This window comes from Cyanistes caeruleus, chromosome 1 (genome assembly GCF_971803275.1).
Source record: "Cyanistes caeruleus chromosome 1, bCyaCae1.hap1.1, whole genome shotgun sequence".
In the NCBI taxonomy this organism is placed as follows: domain Eukaryota; kingdom Metazoa; phylum Chordata; class Aves; order Passeriformes; family Paridae; genus Cyanistes; species Cyanistes caeruleus.
Genome location: NC_141701.1, coordinates 78,392,593 through 78,411,146, shown reverse-complemented (window position 1 = coordinate 78,411,146; position 18,554 = coordinate 78,392,593). Strand labels below are relative to the sequence as shown.

At 35.2% G+C, this 18,554-nt stretch overlaps 1 protein-coding gene across 1 annotated transcript in view; it reads left to right on the top strand.

The window, feature by feature from the left end:
- The window catches only part of CDH12 (cadherin 12), a 156,222-nt gene that overhangs the window by 17,472 nt on the left and 120,196 nt on the right, over positions 1–18,554 (top strand). The window contains exon 2 of the mRNA XM_023922145.2: positions 15,116–15,410. Within this exon, the coding sequence (XP_023777913.1) occupies positions 15,116–15,410 (295 nt within the window). The remainder of the gene's footprint in view (positions 1–15,115; positions 15,411–18,554) is intronic.

The window sequence follows — 18,554 nt, the reverse complement described above, 5'->3', positions numbered from 1 at the left end:
CCTGCAGTGCTGATATGTGCTGCTAATTTGCTGTTGCCATGACTAGTTTATTATTTCTCCTGCCCATTGGGAAAAGTGCTTTTCCATTCTTTTCACAGCTGGCACTACTGCTCAGCCAGGAAATGTAGGAGTTCTCGCAGGCTAAGTAGGGAAAGAGCTGGTATCTGCTGCCCTGGCATGGCATTGGCACACATACCTCTCCTGTGGGACAGAGGTAGGTGTAACAGCAGGATCAGCCTGCAAAATGTAGTCACTAATGCTGGGAAAACAGTGGTTTACTTGCCCTTTTGGGAAGTCATCTGGAAGCACCTCACAACCTTCCCTTAATGATTATGATGTGTTTGTGCTGCTGTGGTGAGGAAGGATGTATGTTAGAAAGTTGCACTGCACTCATGGGGAGAAATAGCCTCCAGCTGAGATCTGTAACCTCTCTTTTATAACCTCTTTATAGACAAGCATGTATCTGTTCTTCGCTGTGCTTTGTACAGCCCAGCCAGGCTGAAGCACCTATTTATCTGCCTATCAAAGTCATGACATTCAAAGATCATAGGCAAGTTGGAGAACTACTCTGTATTTTTTTTTTTCTGACTTCCAAAAAATATTTCTTCTTGTTCCTTCTTAAAACTGCAAACACTACCCATTGAGAGCAAACTTGCTTAAGCACAGAAGAGTTTTTTCGAGTGTAAGCTAATCGACATCAAATAAATTTTTAATTTATGTACTGAAGAGACATCTTCAGATTGTCCCATTCCTTTTTCTTCTAAAATACAGTTTTCATTTCACATTTCATCCCACACTTTGTATATGTTTATCTTACAGCGATAAAGACTTGAGTTCTTACCAGGAAAAAAAAAAGAATTCCAAGGAATCCCATATTCCACAGTCAGTCATATGGTGTTGATAACAAAGGAGTCAGACAAGCCCCAAAATTGTTTCTAGGGACCCACAGTACTAACCCAGTTCACAAAATAGATGCTTCAGGAAGTCAGAAATGCTACACTGCTACTAGTGGTATAGTACAGCTGGTATATCAAAATATGAAGAAAGTATATAACTATTGCTCCAGGTACCAGCTGTTCCATCAATGGAAACAGAGTTATTTACTAGATTTATTTAAATCAAACTAATTCTAAGATTATTTTCATTTTATGAGAGATTGGTATTATAATGGCTTATTAATCAAGCTAAGCCCAGTCTAACTAGGCTATTAAGTTAATGAACAAATTAGCAAAGAAATCTTGATGTATTTATGAATTTCAAAATATTTTTTGGTGTTTCTTGCTAAGTTTATGAATTTTAAAAGAACATTTATAGAAAAATTGGTATTCAGTTGAATTCTTACAGAAGAACATTATCCTGATATGGCTGTAAGTGTGCTGGGACATAGTTTATTCATGCTTTTATAGCATGAAATTTCTTTGTGACAGGTGTTTGGCATCCCACAACACCAATTCATGTTTCCAGTAACTGTACCATTAAGATGAAAAATATGTACATTTAAGGCACACATATAGTAAATCAAAAGCTTGGTTTTGCTTAATTTTTTTTCTGTCTGTGCTATATGATTTTTTCAATGAAAATTTAGCTGCACACAAAACAAGTCCAGCTGGATGCCAACTAGAGATGAATCTATTCTGAAAGCTTAAAAAGGCTCACTACAAGTGAATGCCGTATTCTTCCCATTCTGCTAAGCTATCCTCTCAAAAAACTTACTTTTAGAGTAAAGGATGTGGCTCTAAATTGGATCTCATAGCAGCTCAAGAAGGATGGCTATTCCCCTGTGCAGCTGTGGAAGGTCAGGGTAGGAAGGTGGGAAGCTCTGTGCATAAAGCCTTTTTCTCTTCCTATTGAGTCAAATAAGACTCAATTACTTAAAGACGTCATTCCTTTAATAGAATCGTCTCTTTGGGGCACATGGCTGTTATAAATAGACCTGTTCCCTGCTGTGGATATGAGCTGTGGCCATTACATGTTATTCCCACTAGATAAATAAAGTGCAGTTCTACAGAGTAAATCCCTGCATGGCTTTCCACGGATGGCTTGCAGACTCTCTCTTTAGAGGCTGCACCTGCCATGTTCCTATAGCCAGTCACACACTGTGATCATAGTTTGGTAGTAAGAGCTTGCCTCCTGAATCAGATAGGGAAATACAACTTGCCTTAATACTAGAGTGCATTACTCTTCAATTAATGCAAGCACTACTTACAAGAGAGTATTCTCATAAGGCAGTTTTCACATTGAATCTATTCTAACTCATTAAATCAATACTTCAGAAGACCAATCATCATCAGATATCCTTGAAAGAAATGAGATTTTCTGGAAAACCACTTCACACTGAAAATAAATATTTTAATATTCAATTTGTTAATAGCATTAAAAATACTAACTTTCAACAGATTTGGTAATTTTTATATCTAGAGTATTTTCCCCTAAAAAAGTGGGAGCAACAGAAATAACTACAGTTTCCTGGTTTACTCATTCTTGGAAAATTCCGTAGTAAATAACTGCAATTACCTATTCATTCTTTGATTTGGATTAAGAAAATGCTCTCTATTTTTTACCTCTCTGGATTAATTGGATGCAGTAATGGATTTATCTTCCTATGTAAATTAGACTGCCTTCTCCCTTATTGTTAAATTTAGTTCAATTTATGTTGCAAATATGGCTAGAGTGAAAGCTTTGTTATAAACAAATGCCATTTCATTAGATCTGATCAAATTATAAATAGTGCCATTGTTCTCTGCTCCCATTAACAAATGTGAAGTTTCTATATGTATCTCTTTCAGGCATAATCAAAATTAACATCACTAGGTTTTATATTTTCTTAAAGTGCCTTATTGTCTATGGAGATTTTCTATTATTCAGTGAGTAAAATATTTACACAGTCATTTTGAAGAGGCAAAAACACTTTACACAGTCCTCATTTCTACATTTGGGACTGTCACAAGATGATGAAATCTGTAAAAACTTAAAGGCAGGTGGCAAAGGAAAGATGATGTTTGATGCTCAGAAGGTCTACAGACAGTGAATATATTATTATTTAATAGATAAGTCTCTTCTTATGTTCAAAAAGGGTGTGTGTCATTTATCACACCAAAGGAATATTTTTAGGAAAATTGCTGAAATGGGTTCCCTTTGTGAATCTCACTTCCTTGATCATAATTAACCGCTGCTGCAAATGGAGGTGAATTTAGATACCAATAGCTGCAACATTTGTCAGTGAAAGAAGCCTGACTTCTACAGACATTTATGAATGGATAAAGTACCTGCCACATCACAACTAACTCCTGCACTACTGAAAGGATTTCACGGTAATTTCTGTCTAACAAAGGTTAGCGTTAAATTGCAAAAGAATTTTTTTTATAAAGTTTATCCTACCCCTGATTCTTGAAACAATCAAATATTATTATTTGAGGTATTTGAGGCTCTGGAAAATGAAAAAAGAGGGGGTGGGAGGAATTGGGAGGAGAGGTGATGAATGATTTCCACACAAGACTTCTTTTTTTTTCCATTTTTGAGATCTTTAGTATGGCAAAACTTAAAGGTGAAAAGATAATTTCCCTAAGCGTGTGAACTTAAACAAAAGAAAATGTTTACTCTCAGTCTGCAGGAGAGAACCCTGCCAATACTCTGCAGGAGAGTATCCTGTTAGTGCTTACAAGGCCTTAATTATTACTGAATAAAATTGAAGACAATGGGAGTTGTGCCATTGACTTTCTCAAATCAAAGGTTTAGGCTTTATGGACACAGTTACACTTCCCTGGACCCTGGAGAGATTTTGTCCTTGTAAACTGATTTCCCAAGGACTTCCAGAAGAACCATATGCAAGACAGGAACAAATTAACATCTCTGTTGTTTTCAATGAGCAGTTCTGTCAGAAGAATGGAATATAAACTCATCCAGACAGGTTTTCAAAAGCACTCCTTGCTTTTTCCAAGTTCTCTCTCGACCTTCTTGTCCCTGGAGTAAAATGACTATGCTCTCCTCTTCCTTCTCCACTTCCAATAGCAGCAGCAGAGATGGTTGTTCTTCCATTTCATCAGTATAAAACAGAATTACAGCCACAGATACAGAAAACAGAGATCTTATAACAGCCATGCAATAATTTCTGTTCCAAATTATAAAGCTTTCTACATTCTTTTATCTATTGTATTGCACTCTTCACTGATTCTTAGGAACATTTCTCCTTATACATTAAAAATATGAGTAAATCTTGAAAGTGAATGCTATAGCTAGCATATAACTGTATGTAAATTCAACATGTTCTTCCTTAAAACTGAATTAGGAAAATCCAGGCGAGACAGTCACATTCAGATTTATAATTAAACTGCTCTATTATTGCAGAAATGATGTAACTTTGAGCTGTGGAAGATTTTTTTTTTTTTTTTTGCTTGTTAGTACATAGGTGTGACATTTTTGTTAAAAAGAAGGCACACCAATTAGGGAATATGAAGGCATATTCTTACGCAGTGTAGCTTAATAATATATGAAATATTAATGTATCCATAATTTAGAATATATGCAGGATTTTTGGGATTTCATTCAGTTCTGTATAATGCCATATAAATGCTGGTAGTTTTAAGTAATCCAGGCCAGAAGAACAAACTCTATCTGATGCTTTACCTGTGTCTTAAGAACCTACTTTTTCCCATGCAAATGTTGATCAGTGAAAAGACCCCACTGAAATAGAATGTTTACCAATTTTTGTAAAACCTCAAACTTCAAAAAACTCCCAAAAACTCTGGGTCATAAGATAGTAAAATGCAAACGATGCACCATGTGTCATATCTGAACTGCTTCAGCAAAATGAAATACATACAACATAGCCCTTTCCTGTGCTGCTTCTGGAGCATGAGGAAAATCAACACTGCTAAGTGATAATACAGCCTTTAAAAACGTTGTTCTGAGGAAATCTTGCAGCCAGAACATTATTCATGGGGTTGTGCTTTCTTGAAATTCATGCACAGGGCACAGAAGTGGTCCTTCAGTTTCTTTGCTGTACCTTCTATTCCTTGCATGTTGCTGCTTGGATTTGTCCATGCTTGATGGATTATTTTGCTTTTTTGTGTCTTGTAGTGTGAATGTTGGCCTGATTTTTTTGGAGCTAACTTAAGACAAAGAGATTAAAAATTCAAGTGATATTATATTTCATTCATAAAATTCTGTGCCTATAAATGCCTTAAAATTATCCCTCTAATATATGTGTTAAAACTTATATTTTTCACCTCTGTGATAGAACTAAATTGTTTTTTTTCCTGTTTAGATAGGAGAACTGGTCAAACAGTTTATGATAGTATGACTTGTCACAGTGATAGACAGGCTGAGGTACAATCTTTCTATTCTGTCATTCCCTATCTGTTCTAGTATATCATTATCAAACAAAAAGAGACACCTTAATTGACAGAGCTTTAAGGCAGTGTATGGAACAAGTTTTTTATTTAACTTAACATTAAACTTAAATACATGAGGAAGGGAGTTTTTAACATTCATTTGCTAGGCAGTCAATAAAGAAAAATACTTGAAAAAAAAAAACCAAAGAAAAATTAATTAAGGGAAGGATAAAAATGAAGAAAGCTTCATCAGCACCAGCAGAATTTAGTAAGGCCTTTACTCTAAACCCTTTCAAGTTCAAGCTGGAATTGAAGAGCACACTGATATAAATCAGGAAATGGCAGAAGATGTATTTGCTAAATAAGATTCCAATCAGTATAAAATTAAGCATAAGCTTTTATAATCAGTTTATAATCTTTTAGCTTTTCAAATGCAATGGATTTAAACTGATATTCATTCAGTACACATTCCTAGGGATGCATTTGCTGAAGTTCTAGTCTTTCTTTTTCCATTCTAACTACAAGAACCTGTCACTTTTCGCTTATGACATAGTGCCTTTTTGAAATACTTAAAAGTTGTGTATTTCATGTAATGAAAATGAAAATGTATTTTCATTTCTGTTATCATCTTTGACACAGAAAAATTCAGCTTATTTAGAGTAATGGGTAAGGCAATGGGATTCTATGTAATAACGTGTCCTTTCACGACTCTGCATGTCATGAAGTTGTGACTTCCTAAAGCAGAGTAAACCTAGTTTAGGGAACCTAATTAGGGTACTCTTCTAGGAAGGATACTGAGCCCTTGGCTTTACAGAGAAGTTGTCTCTGGATATTTTGCACATCTGATTCAGCTGTTCATAATACTTTGCACCATTTATATGAATGTGGAGAACAGCTAACCCCTAACTAGGGTTTCCTGTGTCAGGGACTGATGAACAGTAGGAGATTACTTTGTGACTATTTTGCCTTTAGACATTTATGACTGCATAGCTCTCCATCTACGTATTCTTCTCCTAGTTGCAGCTGTGGTGTGGAAATGTATGCTGCCTCACAGCTACTGTCCCTCATGTATGTACAGGTTGTTCTCTCCTCAGAAGCACAACTCTAGCCAGAAATTTGAGTTTTCCATAATTAATTTGAAAAGAGCCAGGCTTACTAAAAGACAGCTATTCAATTCCTCTAGTTAGATGGGACAGTCTGAGGTAAAGAATTTCAGGGGAATTCAATTAGCTCCAGATGTTTAGGGTGGAGAAGTGAATACCACCAAGAAAAGGAGTGGGAAGCTGCTCAGAGTCACGATCTCTTTCAGCAGCGAGGCAGTTGTCAACAGGCATCTGCCTTTTAGTTTGTCACTTCAGAAACTTAATGGCACAGCCCACAATTTCTTTCCTATCACAAAGCAGGTATTCCTACTAGCATTGGTAGGGGAACTCTTGTGAGAGAAAAAACGTCATGCAACTGACTGGCTGTAGCTTTAGCTTCCATGATAAATTCTATCTCAAACATAAAACAAGTCCATAATGTCATAATTATTTGGTGAGATGAGGATTGCATGCGTCCTCTTATGAGATGAGGATTGCATGTGTCATGCAATCATTATCATCATTATCTGATGATAATGGTATTTTCTGTATAGAAAAGTCCAAGTAACTAAAAAGGATTTTCTACCTGGTAGCTTAAGAGACCTATAGACTATAATTCTACAGAAAATGGATCACATTCATGCACCCTAGAAGGAAAAGAGATATTGTCATTTTACGAGCATAAACACCTCATTCTACACTAAAAATTTTTAACCTTGCCAACAGATTCATTTCAGTGACACTCTGCAGTATAAAGCTCCTGCTTGTTCTCAGCTTTCTGAACAGTGGTTATCAGGTGATCTTCAGAGACTATCTTCATAAATATAAATAGATATTCATTAGAAATTGTAAATTCTTTAACAAGAGATGGGAGTCTTAGAAATGTTGGTTTAGATGCAAAAAAAATCACATAAAGGCTTCCTAAGTTTCTAGTGTCTATTTTTATTATATTTATTCATACAGCATAATTTATATTTTCATGCACTGATATTTTATATATGTTGTAGACAAGATACAGCAGGGAACACAATGCAGAATAATGTATTACTGTCAGTATGTATTATCTACAGAGACGCAGCTTTGTTTGATATTCTTATAGTGATTCCTCTTTCAAAAAAGAAATACTGCAATCACATACTCTACCTCAAAAGATCATACTTACCATTTTAATTGATTACAGCAATGCCATTGAACGTTTTGCTGATCTCGCACAATTACATAGCAAGAGTTAGAATTTGACTGTAATGCTGTCTTTTCTTCATTTAGTTTTCGGAATCAGCGAATAAGTATCGTCTTGAAGAGGAATAAAAATATCTCCTGCTTAAAGCTGGGATGATTTTTTCTTTCCCCAGAACCCTGTTTGTGGCAAATTCTCTTCCATTATTTCTGAGTTTTGGACATCAACATCATCCTCTGACTTAACCACAGGGAATACAGCCAAGCACAGGTACAGAGGGAGTACCAGTGCTTTCACAGGTGTAGATCAAACCAGGCCTCCTTGTGCCAGCTCAAATGCTTTCATTAGAAACAAATGATGTCTTCCACAGGCTCCCTCAACCCAGAGGATTATTTACGACAGATTTTGGGTGCACAGTGGAGAAAAGACCACATCTATGTATGAGGACACATGGCACAACTTCACTTTTCCCATCTGATGCATTAAGGGTTTTGGATTGTGGGGGTTTCACATTCAATGGTTCCTGTTAAAAACTTTGAAAAATTCTAAAATTATAAAAAATTAATAATATGGTAGAATCCTTTTCCACTGAGCTGTCATCAGCAGCTGCACACTTCATTTTAGCTCATAATCCTTTGGAAGAATATATAAAATTGCACTGGATAAAGAAGAAATTTGATGTCGATAAATTTACTCAAATTTTCTCTCCTGTTGCTGTCTAATGGCCAATAATGGAATTTGTTGTTGGAACCCATATTATGTTGTTATTTCACAATGGTTATACCCAGACACCTGAACAGATTGAAGTTCTCATCAGCTGTCACCATTCTGAGAGAACATTTCTCTCAAATGACATTCAACGTAACTGTGAACTGAAACCTATCAACCTATGTGCACAGAGCACATTGTAACATGGAGTTATATGACATCAATAAGAATAATTCAATTTTAAAAATTATTTCTAATGTTGATTCTTGCATTAAAGTTGAAAGGGCAGACCAGAACACTGTGTTTCTATATGCATCAGCTCCAGCTGAATTGATGATGCAGAAATAATCATCAGAAATCTATGCAATTTGTAACTTATATAAATAATTACTTGTATAATTAAATTATATTAAGACATTATTGTGATTTTTTTTATTCTTTCAATGCTCTACTAGTGCACAACATTTTTCATTGGCCAATATTTTTAACTTATATGGCATTCCATAAAAGGAATGTTGGGAGTTTTTCACTGTGATTTTAGAAGTGTTGCTATTGAATTCCACATAATGCAACAAAAATATTCAGAACAGAATTAGAAAAAGAGCAATCCCTAAGCCCTCAAGTGCATGATGTTGGTAGAGATGAAGATTCATCTGAACTGAACAGTCAGGTACTGTTTTTATATCTTTCTAGTGACACATTTGCAATCATCTTAATACCTGACAACCACACTCATTATTGGAAAAGTCTGTTCTGACTTAGTGTGCTTAAACTAAATCCCCATGACAGAAGGAGGTAATGTTTTATTTAATTTGATAATAAGTGTTTTAATTTAAATAAAGCTCAGCTTTATTTGTGAAAAAAGAATCACTAAAGAAAGAGTATAAATTCTTTTTTACTTAGTTACTTTTGAATAAGATTGTATTCCAGTCTAATTTGAACTTCTAATTTTGTACTTCAAAATACAGAACCATGTTGTCTATTTTTACAAAAACTAGTCAGAAGAATGTCAGTTTTTGGAAGCAGATATTTTACTAAACATAAAAAGAGAAGACATAGAAATACATCACAAAGAAAATGAATTATGATGATAAGATATGTGCAGCTTACTAATTCAAATAATATTTTTAACATTTTTGTATATATATGTATACACACACAAATACAAATTCTTTAATTAACATTTTTTATTATTGTTTGAAATTCTCATAGTACTAAGAAAACCTTCTCACAGGTGGGAGCCTCTTATGAAAGCCCTGTACAAAGCTAGTAAAAATACACCTCTCCTTATTAGAAATAATTTTCAGCTTTAAAATTCTTCTTTTCCAGTTGACCTTTAAAAAAAAATCATTCTTTTCTCCCTTTGTTCACCTTTCTTTTACCTCATGATTTTGCAGTTAGACCTGTCTGTCTTAAAGGTCTTTTATAACCTAAAGGATTCTCTGATTCTGTGATTTTAGTTGCTCCTAGTTTCCATATACCTACTGTCATTCATCTGACTCATTTGTAGTAGTGTCTTAACTCCTCTCAACACAAGCTTTAAGCTCCACTCTTGCCTGACTAATGCATGTTAACTTATTATTTAGAAGATGCCCTAGGTAATCCAAACTTTTAGCATCAAGAAATATTTGCACTGCCTGTGTTGTGAGCAGATTTTGCCTCATCCCTAAATGTCCTCTGCAGTGGTGTTTATGTGTGGCAGAAAGAAAGAAAAACTATTTTATTGGATTTGATTAGCAACAATTACACAGTTGTTTTTTTTTAATTTCTCCATGTCTTGAATTAAAGTCTCTGGCACCCCCACACCCCTTTGAATTTTAGGAAAAATTTCAAGGTTTATGTATTTTTAGAGGGAAGTAATAAGTGCATTTGTGTGAAAGCAGTACATTAGATTCTAATTATCAGTTTTTAAAAGAAATGATGCAATCTGTGTAGACCATAGAGTGCTTGCCAAGAGAAAATATGTGTAGAATAATTATATTTTAAAAGGGCAGCCTTCCAAGTAGAAAGTCTCCAGGCTCATTTACACCCTCCTTTCTTGTAGTGGGTATCCTTGTACCAAGACACTTTTGCAGTAGAGATCTGCCAAAATGGGTCTGCTTGGGTGTGAGCTAACTGTACAAAAATGGCCTTCTTTTCAGTTCAGGGCATCATTCTGTATTTTCAGTTGTAGGTAATATTGGAGTTGAGTGGATGTTCTGGTTTCTCAAATAGTTTTCACTGCACATCTTACCCAAGAAAGTACAGGGGCTGATGGCTACAGATGGAATGGTGATACCTTGAAGTAGATGAAGGAAGAGAAAATAATGGAGTAAAGTCCTAAAATATATTGCATAAAGAAAAATGACATAAAGATACAGATGTGGGATGTGTACCTAATACTGTCGTGATAGTAAGGAATGGTTGAATAGCCTGAAACATTCAATTTTGTTCAGTCCAGGTATGAACTGCAATAAATCTGCAACTGCAAGTTGATTTACTAGTAACAAGTAAATTGAACAATGATTTTATTCTTTTTTTTATATATTATTTCTTTTTTTTTTTTTCAGCTTGTGAAATTGGCAGTGGAATAAGACCTAGAATCTCAGAGTGTATCATAGGGTAAATATATCAATTTAGGGAGTTAAAGCATTCCTTGATACTTAAACGTTTTTTGCTCATTCTCTACCTTTTTATTTAATTTTATGAGGATGGGAAATGTGGAAAGGGAAGTTGTCAACTCATACAACAACTTTTCTGTGTCTGTATTGCTGTGAAATTAAGATCACAGCAATCCTGGCAGATGTCATAGCCCTTGTTCTTTCATGATTTGTGGGGGTATAGAGATTGATTCATTTAAAAGTAGACTATCTTGCAATTTTTAAGCTTCTTTTCCTTCCAATTCCTTTGCCTATGTATGTGAATTTACATATTTGACTTTTAAAATTAGTATTTTAAATTAGTATTTGTATTAATAGAAGTCATTGAAGTATTTAAGGAAAGAGAAGGTGAACAGTTGAGGATCAGATGAGTAAGGTAGTGAAGAGAAAATCAACACCATAGGCTGCTGAGGAACAAATACATCTGGTCCATGCTCCTGCAATGCTCAGTTTACCTAGGAGTATAGAACCATTCTTGAAGCACATTACCTAATGCATTTCCTGGTCTTTCATGTAGTTTGAAATTATTTGCGCAGGTGTATGAATGCTTGAAAGCGACACAGAGATGATAACACTGAGTTATTGAAGCAGTAAGATCTTAATTTATTGCTAAAATACAAACAATCTTACATGGTGTTAGAAACTGTCAGAAGAACTGAATAAATAATTTCTCCCAGATGTGCTAGTAGTGAGTTGTTATCAACTTTTCATCCTCTCTGAAGCAAACTAGCATTCAGCTTGTTATAGGCTGAAGCAGATTGCTAGATCACATGGACTTGTAGACTGACTCAGTCTGGCATCTGGTACTGGATATGATTCAAAAACACTGCCACAATTTCTGCATAGATTTATGCAATGTATCTTACAATAGTCTCTGTAATATTATTCATACTTTATTTTTTTTAATCAGTCATTTCCTTTGCCATATGTGTTATTGTTTCTACACATTAGCAAGAATTATGGAATGTGTCTTTTTCTGCCATCTCAGAAAAATATTCATGATTTTCTGCACTAACAGAGCTTTGCTGCAAGAAATTATTAGTTTACACTTGGGACAGATTTGCCCAGAGATCTGACACTAAACTGTGTTACTTACACAGGAGAATAAAAGTGCAGATTTCAGCAAAGGTAGAAATGAACCCCTCACATTTCCAAGCCTTGCTTTATTTTTAATATTCAGGATTTATGGGGAAAACATAAAATTAAGACAACCTGTGTGAATACAATCATTTGTACAGCCTTGTTGCAGTAAATTCAGGTGATTCTGGAATATAATCACATTGTAGGGAGGGAAGTAGGTAATATCTGAGCACTTTTTCTCTTGCCCTTTAATTTTGCTGAAATAGTGGAAGACCAAGAATTAGAAAATAAGTGCAAGTGAAAGGAGAAATGGGATACAGACCCAAAGTTGCTGTGGATACAGTGTCAGAAAAACTAGTCTCTCACTAATCTGTATGGTTTTCAGCACAAAAAAAAATAAATGTGCTTTCTTCCAGTGCAAACCAGCTTGTACCACACAAATCAAGACACAGTAGCAAGCACTTATTCTTTAGCATAAACTGCTTTCTGGAAAATTTCAGGCACTGAAAGTCAGGATTATTTCCTAATGTTGTGTAAGTACTGCTAATGCTAGCTTCTTGCTCTTCATCCTTGCATCTGAATCTAAATTTTGCATTCCTTTATTGGTGGAGAATTTAGTTAATTTTAAATTAATGAGTCAGCTGTTCCCCTGCAGTAATTTGACACTGTGTAATGTTGAATTGCCCCACAAATTACATAGCTCAGTGTGGGTTACTTATAAGCGTGCACTTGTGTGTTGTCCAGCAGTGTCATCTGGGAAGTTTATGTCAAAATCAGCAGATTTGGTGAATAAATACAATGTGACACATCCAAGCTAATTCAGAGGATTGCAGCTCTGCTCAAATAGGTGAAATGGTTGCTGAGTTGTCCTAGCTGAGTGACACTTGTGAAGCCCAGTGAATACATCTGTAACTGTAGAACTGCTAATCCTGCCAGTTGTAAACCTTTATTACTCCAACACATTTGGGGAAATAAAACTATGTTTAGTCTAGTCTTTGTATTTCAGTTTTCCTTTGTCTTGGGAGCCCTGGCTTTTCCTGCTTTTTCTCCACCTAGGAAAAGCAACCATAATTGATTCTTTCTTGTATAATCCATGGGCTCAGATAAGACATGCAATGCAGCCTGATTTGTTACTAGTTGAACTTAAAACCTACAGCTGGCAATCAGAAATACACTCAACCATCTCAGCTTTAGTGCCAAATCCAATGACAGCAGATGGGAGCAATCTTGTCATGCTTCTCTGTTTACAAATTCCTGCTTCATAATTTTGCTCTGTGATATTCTTACTTCCAGTAGTACGCTTGAAGGTTGTTTTTGCAGTGAAGCCCAAATAAATTTTATTTAATGTAGGGACATTACCAAAACAATTATCTGGTTCCCTCTAAAAAATACTAACATTTTTTTTCCTTCAAACATTCTCATTGTAATTTTGATTCTTTTTTTTCTCTTGGTGTGTGTCTGTAAGCTTTTAAATGATAATGGAAGGAAAATACCAAGATTTTACTGAGCAGGGTATAATGAAACAGCAGGAAGTTTTGAGCCCCTTAAATTAAAATGATGAGGAAGAAATAGACATTAATTATCTCAGACTGCATTATCTTTTCATTTTGCAAGCAAGGAAATATTTAACACCTTTAAAGCAAAATGCTTTAGTTTGGACCAGAAAGATAATTTAAAATCTCATGTGGGTGGCAGCTAGATGAAAGATCAGAATTTAGTATATTCACTGAGGAAGAATGATGAGATGAAATAGTAGACAAAGAAGTGACGATGTTCATGTTCACTCTGTGCCACAAGCCATGACCTCTTCCACAGTCACAAGGACCTATTTTCAATTTCAAGTCAATAGCTATAAATGTTAGTAATTGCCACTAACTCCTTTTCCATAGCTTAGCTTCTTGCCCCATTACCAAAACCATTTAGTTTCCCAGTAATTCATTTTCTACATAATCTCCTTTCATGTCCCATGTTTCCTCTATTGTGTTTCACCTTGGGAAGTACATCATGTAAATAAAGTCTATATCCATAATCACTTTACAGTTCAGCTTAAGGGAATTCAGTCTTGAAAACTCCATTCTGACCAGTGTCCATAATGGAGAATCATTTTAGTCCTCATTAGATGAGAAAAGTGGATTTAAAGGTATTTTAAAAACTATTCCAGCATCAGTTATGTAACCTTGTGTATCTTTTCAAAGCTTCTAGATGTATTTATAGGACAAGTATGGAGCAGGTAAAGGCATCTGCAAAAGAAGTTCATCATATGGTACTGGGATTTTAAAAAATCCTGCATTTAAAATAATGTTTAAGGCAAATTTATTGTAGGATAGACATTGATTAAAGAGACAAAAACATCCAAGAAGTTGAATTCAAGTTTATTTTATTTTTAAATTTTAACACGAGATTCATCAGAGTAATAGCCTGAAAAATGTGTATATTGGTATTTAAGGCAGAAAATACTGAGTTCTGTGCTCTTTTGAAATGAGCAAGAAACTCCTAGATTCACAGTGTAATTATCTCAGAAAACATAAAAGCAAGTGATCAAATATTTGTGTAAAAGGCAGTATTTTTAGTTCTGTTTAGCATTTACAGTAATCATTAGGTATATATTTTCATTTTTGTAAAACCAGGTTTGACTTTGAGTTTTAGATGCCATAAAGCTCTTGCTCTTGAAATAATTAGATATTTCCCTTTGTCTTCTCTGAAAGCCGAATGCCTGTGAAAGCTTTTGACACTCTCTCATGTCATCTCACATTTGTTTGATGTGGCTATGGGTGATTTTACATCCTTGGTTTTAAATTTCAGCTTATAACAAATGTGAAGCCCTGCTTCATTGCAGTTTTAGTCACTCAACTACAGCAAGTCTGTGCTGTACTAGATAGGGGTAAAAGTCTAACAAAACATACTACCCACAATTTTTCCATGCACTTAGAGGCAGTTAAGGACTTAAGAAATTTGTTCCTCCAAAGTCTTTTATTACATTATAAGAAAAAAAAAAACAAAAATAACCCCAAAAAAAAACCCCAAAATGTTGTTTTCTAGCATAGGAAAAGCCATTAATGTTTTTGTCCTCCCTTTTGTTTTTTTTTTTTTCTTCTCAAGCTTCATTCTGACTTGGACAAGGGAGTCGGCACTGTTAAATACACCCTTTCAGGAGACGGTGCTGGCACGGTTTTTACAATTGATGAGACCACGGGAGACATCCATGCCATAAGGAGCCTAGATCGAGAAGAAAAACCTTTCTACACACTCCGAGCTCAGGCTGTGGATGTTGACACCAAGAAACCACTAGAGCCTGAATCAGAGTTCATCATCAAAGTGCAGGACATTAATGATAATGAGCCAAAGTTTCTGGATGGGCCTTACGTTGCCAGTGTCCCAGAAATGTCTCCAGTAGGTGAGTAAGAAGCTGTAAATGCTTGATAACTAATTGCATATTACTTCATTGTCTCAATGTACTTTTCTTGCTGAGGAAAGAAAGAGAAGAATGAAATTATAAAAACAACTTCTAAAACTTATTAGAAATGTTTCTAGTATTCTGTGACTAGATATACACAGATTACAGTTTTGTTTCATTTTTGCTTGCTTATTTAGAAACTTGTTCTCCTGCAATATGCCTGTGCCTGTGATATTAAGTTTCTGAGCGTAGAATGTCTTAAAAATTAAGATATTCAAGGAAGGTATGATAAGATCCAGGGGTTCTCTGCAACCCCAAACCTATTTTGTCACATGATGCATTTCCCTCTCTTCCTTTGCTTACATTTGCTGTTTGCTGTACAAAATTGGATTACCTGTTTACTGCAAAGCATCTTGCCATTTAACTGGTTTTTTCTTTGTGGCTCTTAAACTCCTACAGCACTTGCATGATCTCCTAATTATACATTAGGGGGCAATTCTCTATTCAAGTCCTGTTATACTGTGCTTGCTCTAACTGTTGCCCTTTCCTTGGTAACAATGCAAGAATGAGAATCTGCAAGAGTTGCTCAAGTTGTCAAAAACCTAATGTCCAAGAAAATCTTTAGTACATCAGACCCTTAAGTTAAAAGAAAATAAAAAAATAAAAAGAAGAAGATTGCCTGGGAACATGGCAAGTTTTCAAAAACCTAGTGTATAGAGGACAGAGTCATTTTCTTTTCAGAGAAATGTGGACTGCAGTAATGATTCTGAAGTACTAGAATAGGTTTTTGCTTGAAGAATTTTCACAAAACTATAGATATTTGCCAGAAATGACATAAAGAGCATCGATCCTGCTTTGGAGCAGGAGAATAGGTTAAATGGGGCCTTTTGGTCTCTTCCTGATGGCTGATTCTGCAGTGGTCCTGAACAGTGTGTTGGCAACATAATCACAGTGCTTGTGTCCTGCTGCCAGATGGCATTTTGGGTTTCCCTGCAGGCACCAGAAATTAATTTGTTCTGGGCTGGGAGTCCTTTAACTTCCCAGTGCAAGTTCCAGCTTATTGCCCTTCTCTCTCCTAAACTGTCTTTTCCCAGTGCTTGACAAGCCAGTATGAGCCATTTAATACTCCTGGCAGTTGTTAACAGTTTTGGAAATCTTCTGAGTTGGAAGTGGCAGAAGCATACTGTTCCCCCTCAGCTATGTACCTTAGATGTTGATATTTTTGGAGTCAATCAGGGAGTAGCTATCTACACTAAGTTGCTACATAGAATTAAGGAGGTATTATTTAAAATTTTGTGATAAGGGGTAGTAGAATGTGATAGAATATGATAGAATGTGATGTGAGTAGACATGTAGACATGATCATGTTAACCTTACAGAAGTGTAGAGAAGCATTCACTATAGTCACTCACAGGGGTTTGTCTGTAGATTCACAGTATAGGTGCACTCTTGTTTCCCCTAATGTGATGCATAATAATATTACTTATGGTAGTATTATGTACAGATGAAAACCATTCCTTATATTTTCACACCTGTGTCTGCAGCAAATTCAGGATAACATTTCTCACCAGCGAATGTATGGATGGTTGTGAAATTGTTTGTAAAACCTGATCAGAAAAGAAAAATTCAAACCAGTTTGTACAACAGAAAATAGTGCCTGCATTCATTCCTGTACTCTGTTGTTCTCCCCTATCTTTCTTTGTTATTTTCTAAGTAGCATGGAGCAGAAGATTAAATGCTAACAGAGCTTTTACTTCATATGAAATACACTTCAAGGTGTGCCATACATTGTGGCTTTTACATGGATGAGGAGTTTCATGACTAAATGAGATACAGCTCAGCAGGATGTGTCATGCATACAGCATTTTAAAAGAAATGCTTTTCAATTTATTCTCCTTTAGAAAAACAGAAGTAGATGCCATGCATACTTCAGGCAAAAATGGATCTTCTTGGTCTTCTCTTTATTGGGTCACATTCACTATATCTAGAAGATTTAGTCATAATTTTTTTTTGGTTTTTTTCTCTATTAAAAAAAAAAAATAAAAAAAGATGGATCAAAATTGATCAAAAAAGGCAAGGCAGAAAAAAAGGAAGCCTAAACTTCAATTAGTGGCTACTAAAGCAGATAAGAATTTTTGCTGTTAGGTTGTCTTGCAGCAAAAATATCCAGAAATGCCTTGTCCTCCGTAGTGTGCCAGGAGATTTTGCCTTCTCTGCAGGTCTTGCTATTCTCTTGTTCTCTCTTATCTGTTTTTCCATCCTTATGCAAGCACAGATTTCTCAGAGGATCTAAAACTACTCCTTTCTATCATCAGTACCATTTAGTTGCACCTATAGAGATGCTTAGACCTACCAGTGCCTCAGGCTGACATTGAAAATCACTTTGATTTTTCAGCTGGTGCAGCATATGGTTGTCTTGGCTTAGGAAAAAACCCAGATAAACTCTTCCTCTCTGACTCCTTTTTATTTTTATTTTTTAACATTTTCATTTTCTCGTTGCCACTTTTTAATTACCAAATGTTCCAAATTTCATTTACTATAGTTTTACAACAGTATTGATTATAAACTGCACTCACGTACATATTTATTGGGAAATTGCAGGAAATTCACTGAAATACTACTTTTTTCACCCTTACTAGTCTCTTATGTGAGCCTGAGAAACTTGTGACTAGTGACTTGCAGTCTTATTGTTTCATGACATTTGCTTGCAAAGGTTTACCCAATTTGGTGCTTTATCCCAAGGTTATTGGTAATATTATTGGTAATGGTACTTTTTAGAAACTGTCATGGCTACACGGTTCTCAGTTTTGTAAAATCTTAGTGATTTTTTTACTGGAAAAGTACAGAAAAATTAAAATTTATGGCATTCTTAAGATCTGGTTTTCTGCACAGAGAAATATACCTGTCACAGCCATGTTTTTCACGGTAGATTTTCTTAGAACTTGTGTTACTTTCCGTGCACGTTGTAGGTGGAAGTTTACTTTTTCCCTTCAAATTTACATTGACGGCAGATTGAATTTTCTTCCACAGTTTCTGTACTCTAGTGTTGGTTTGTTTTTCCTTTTAATCAATACCACTCATTTAAAAAAGATAGTGGTACTGGATATTTTATTTTTTTTCTGAAGAGATAGTTTTAGGACTGCT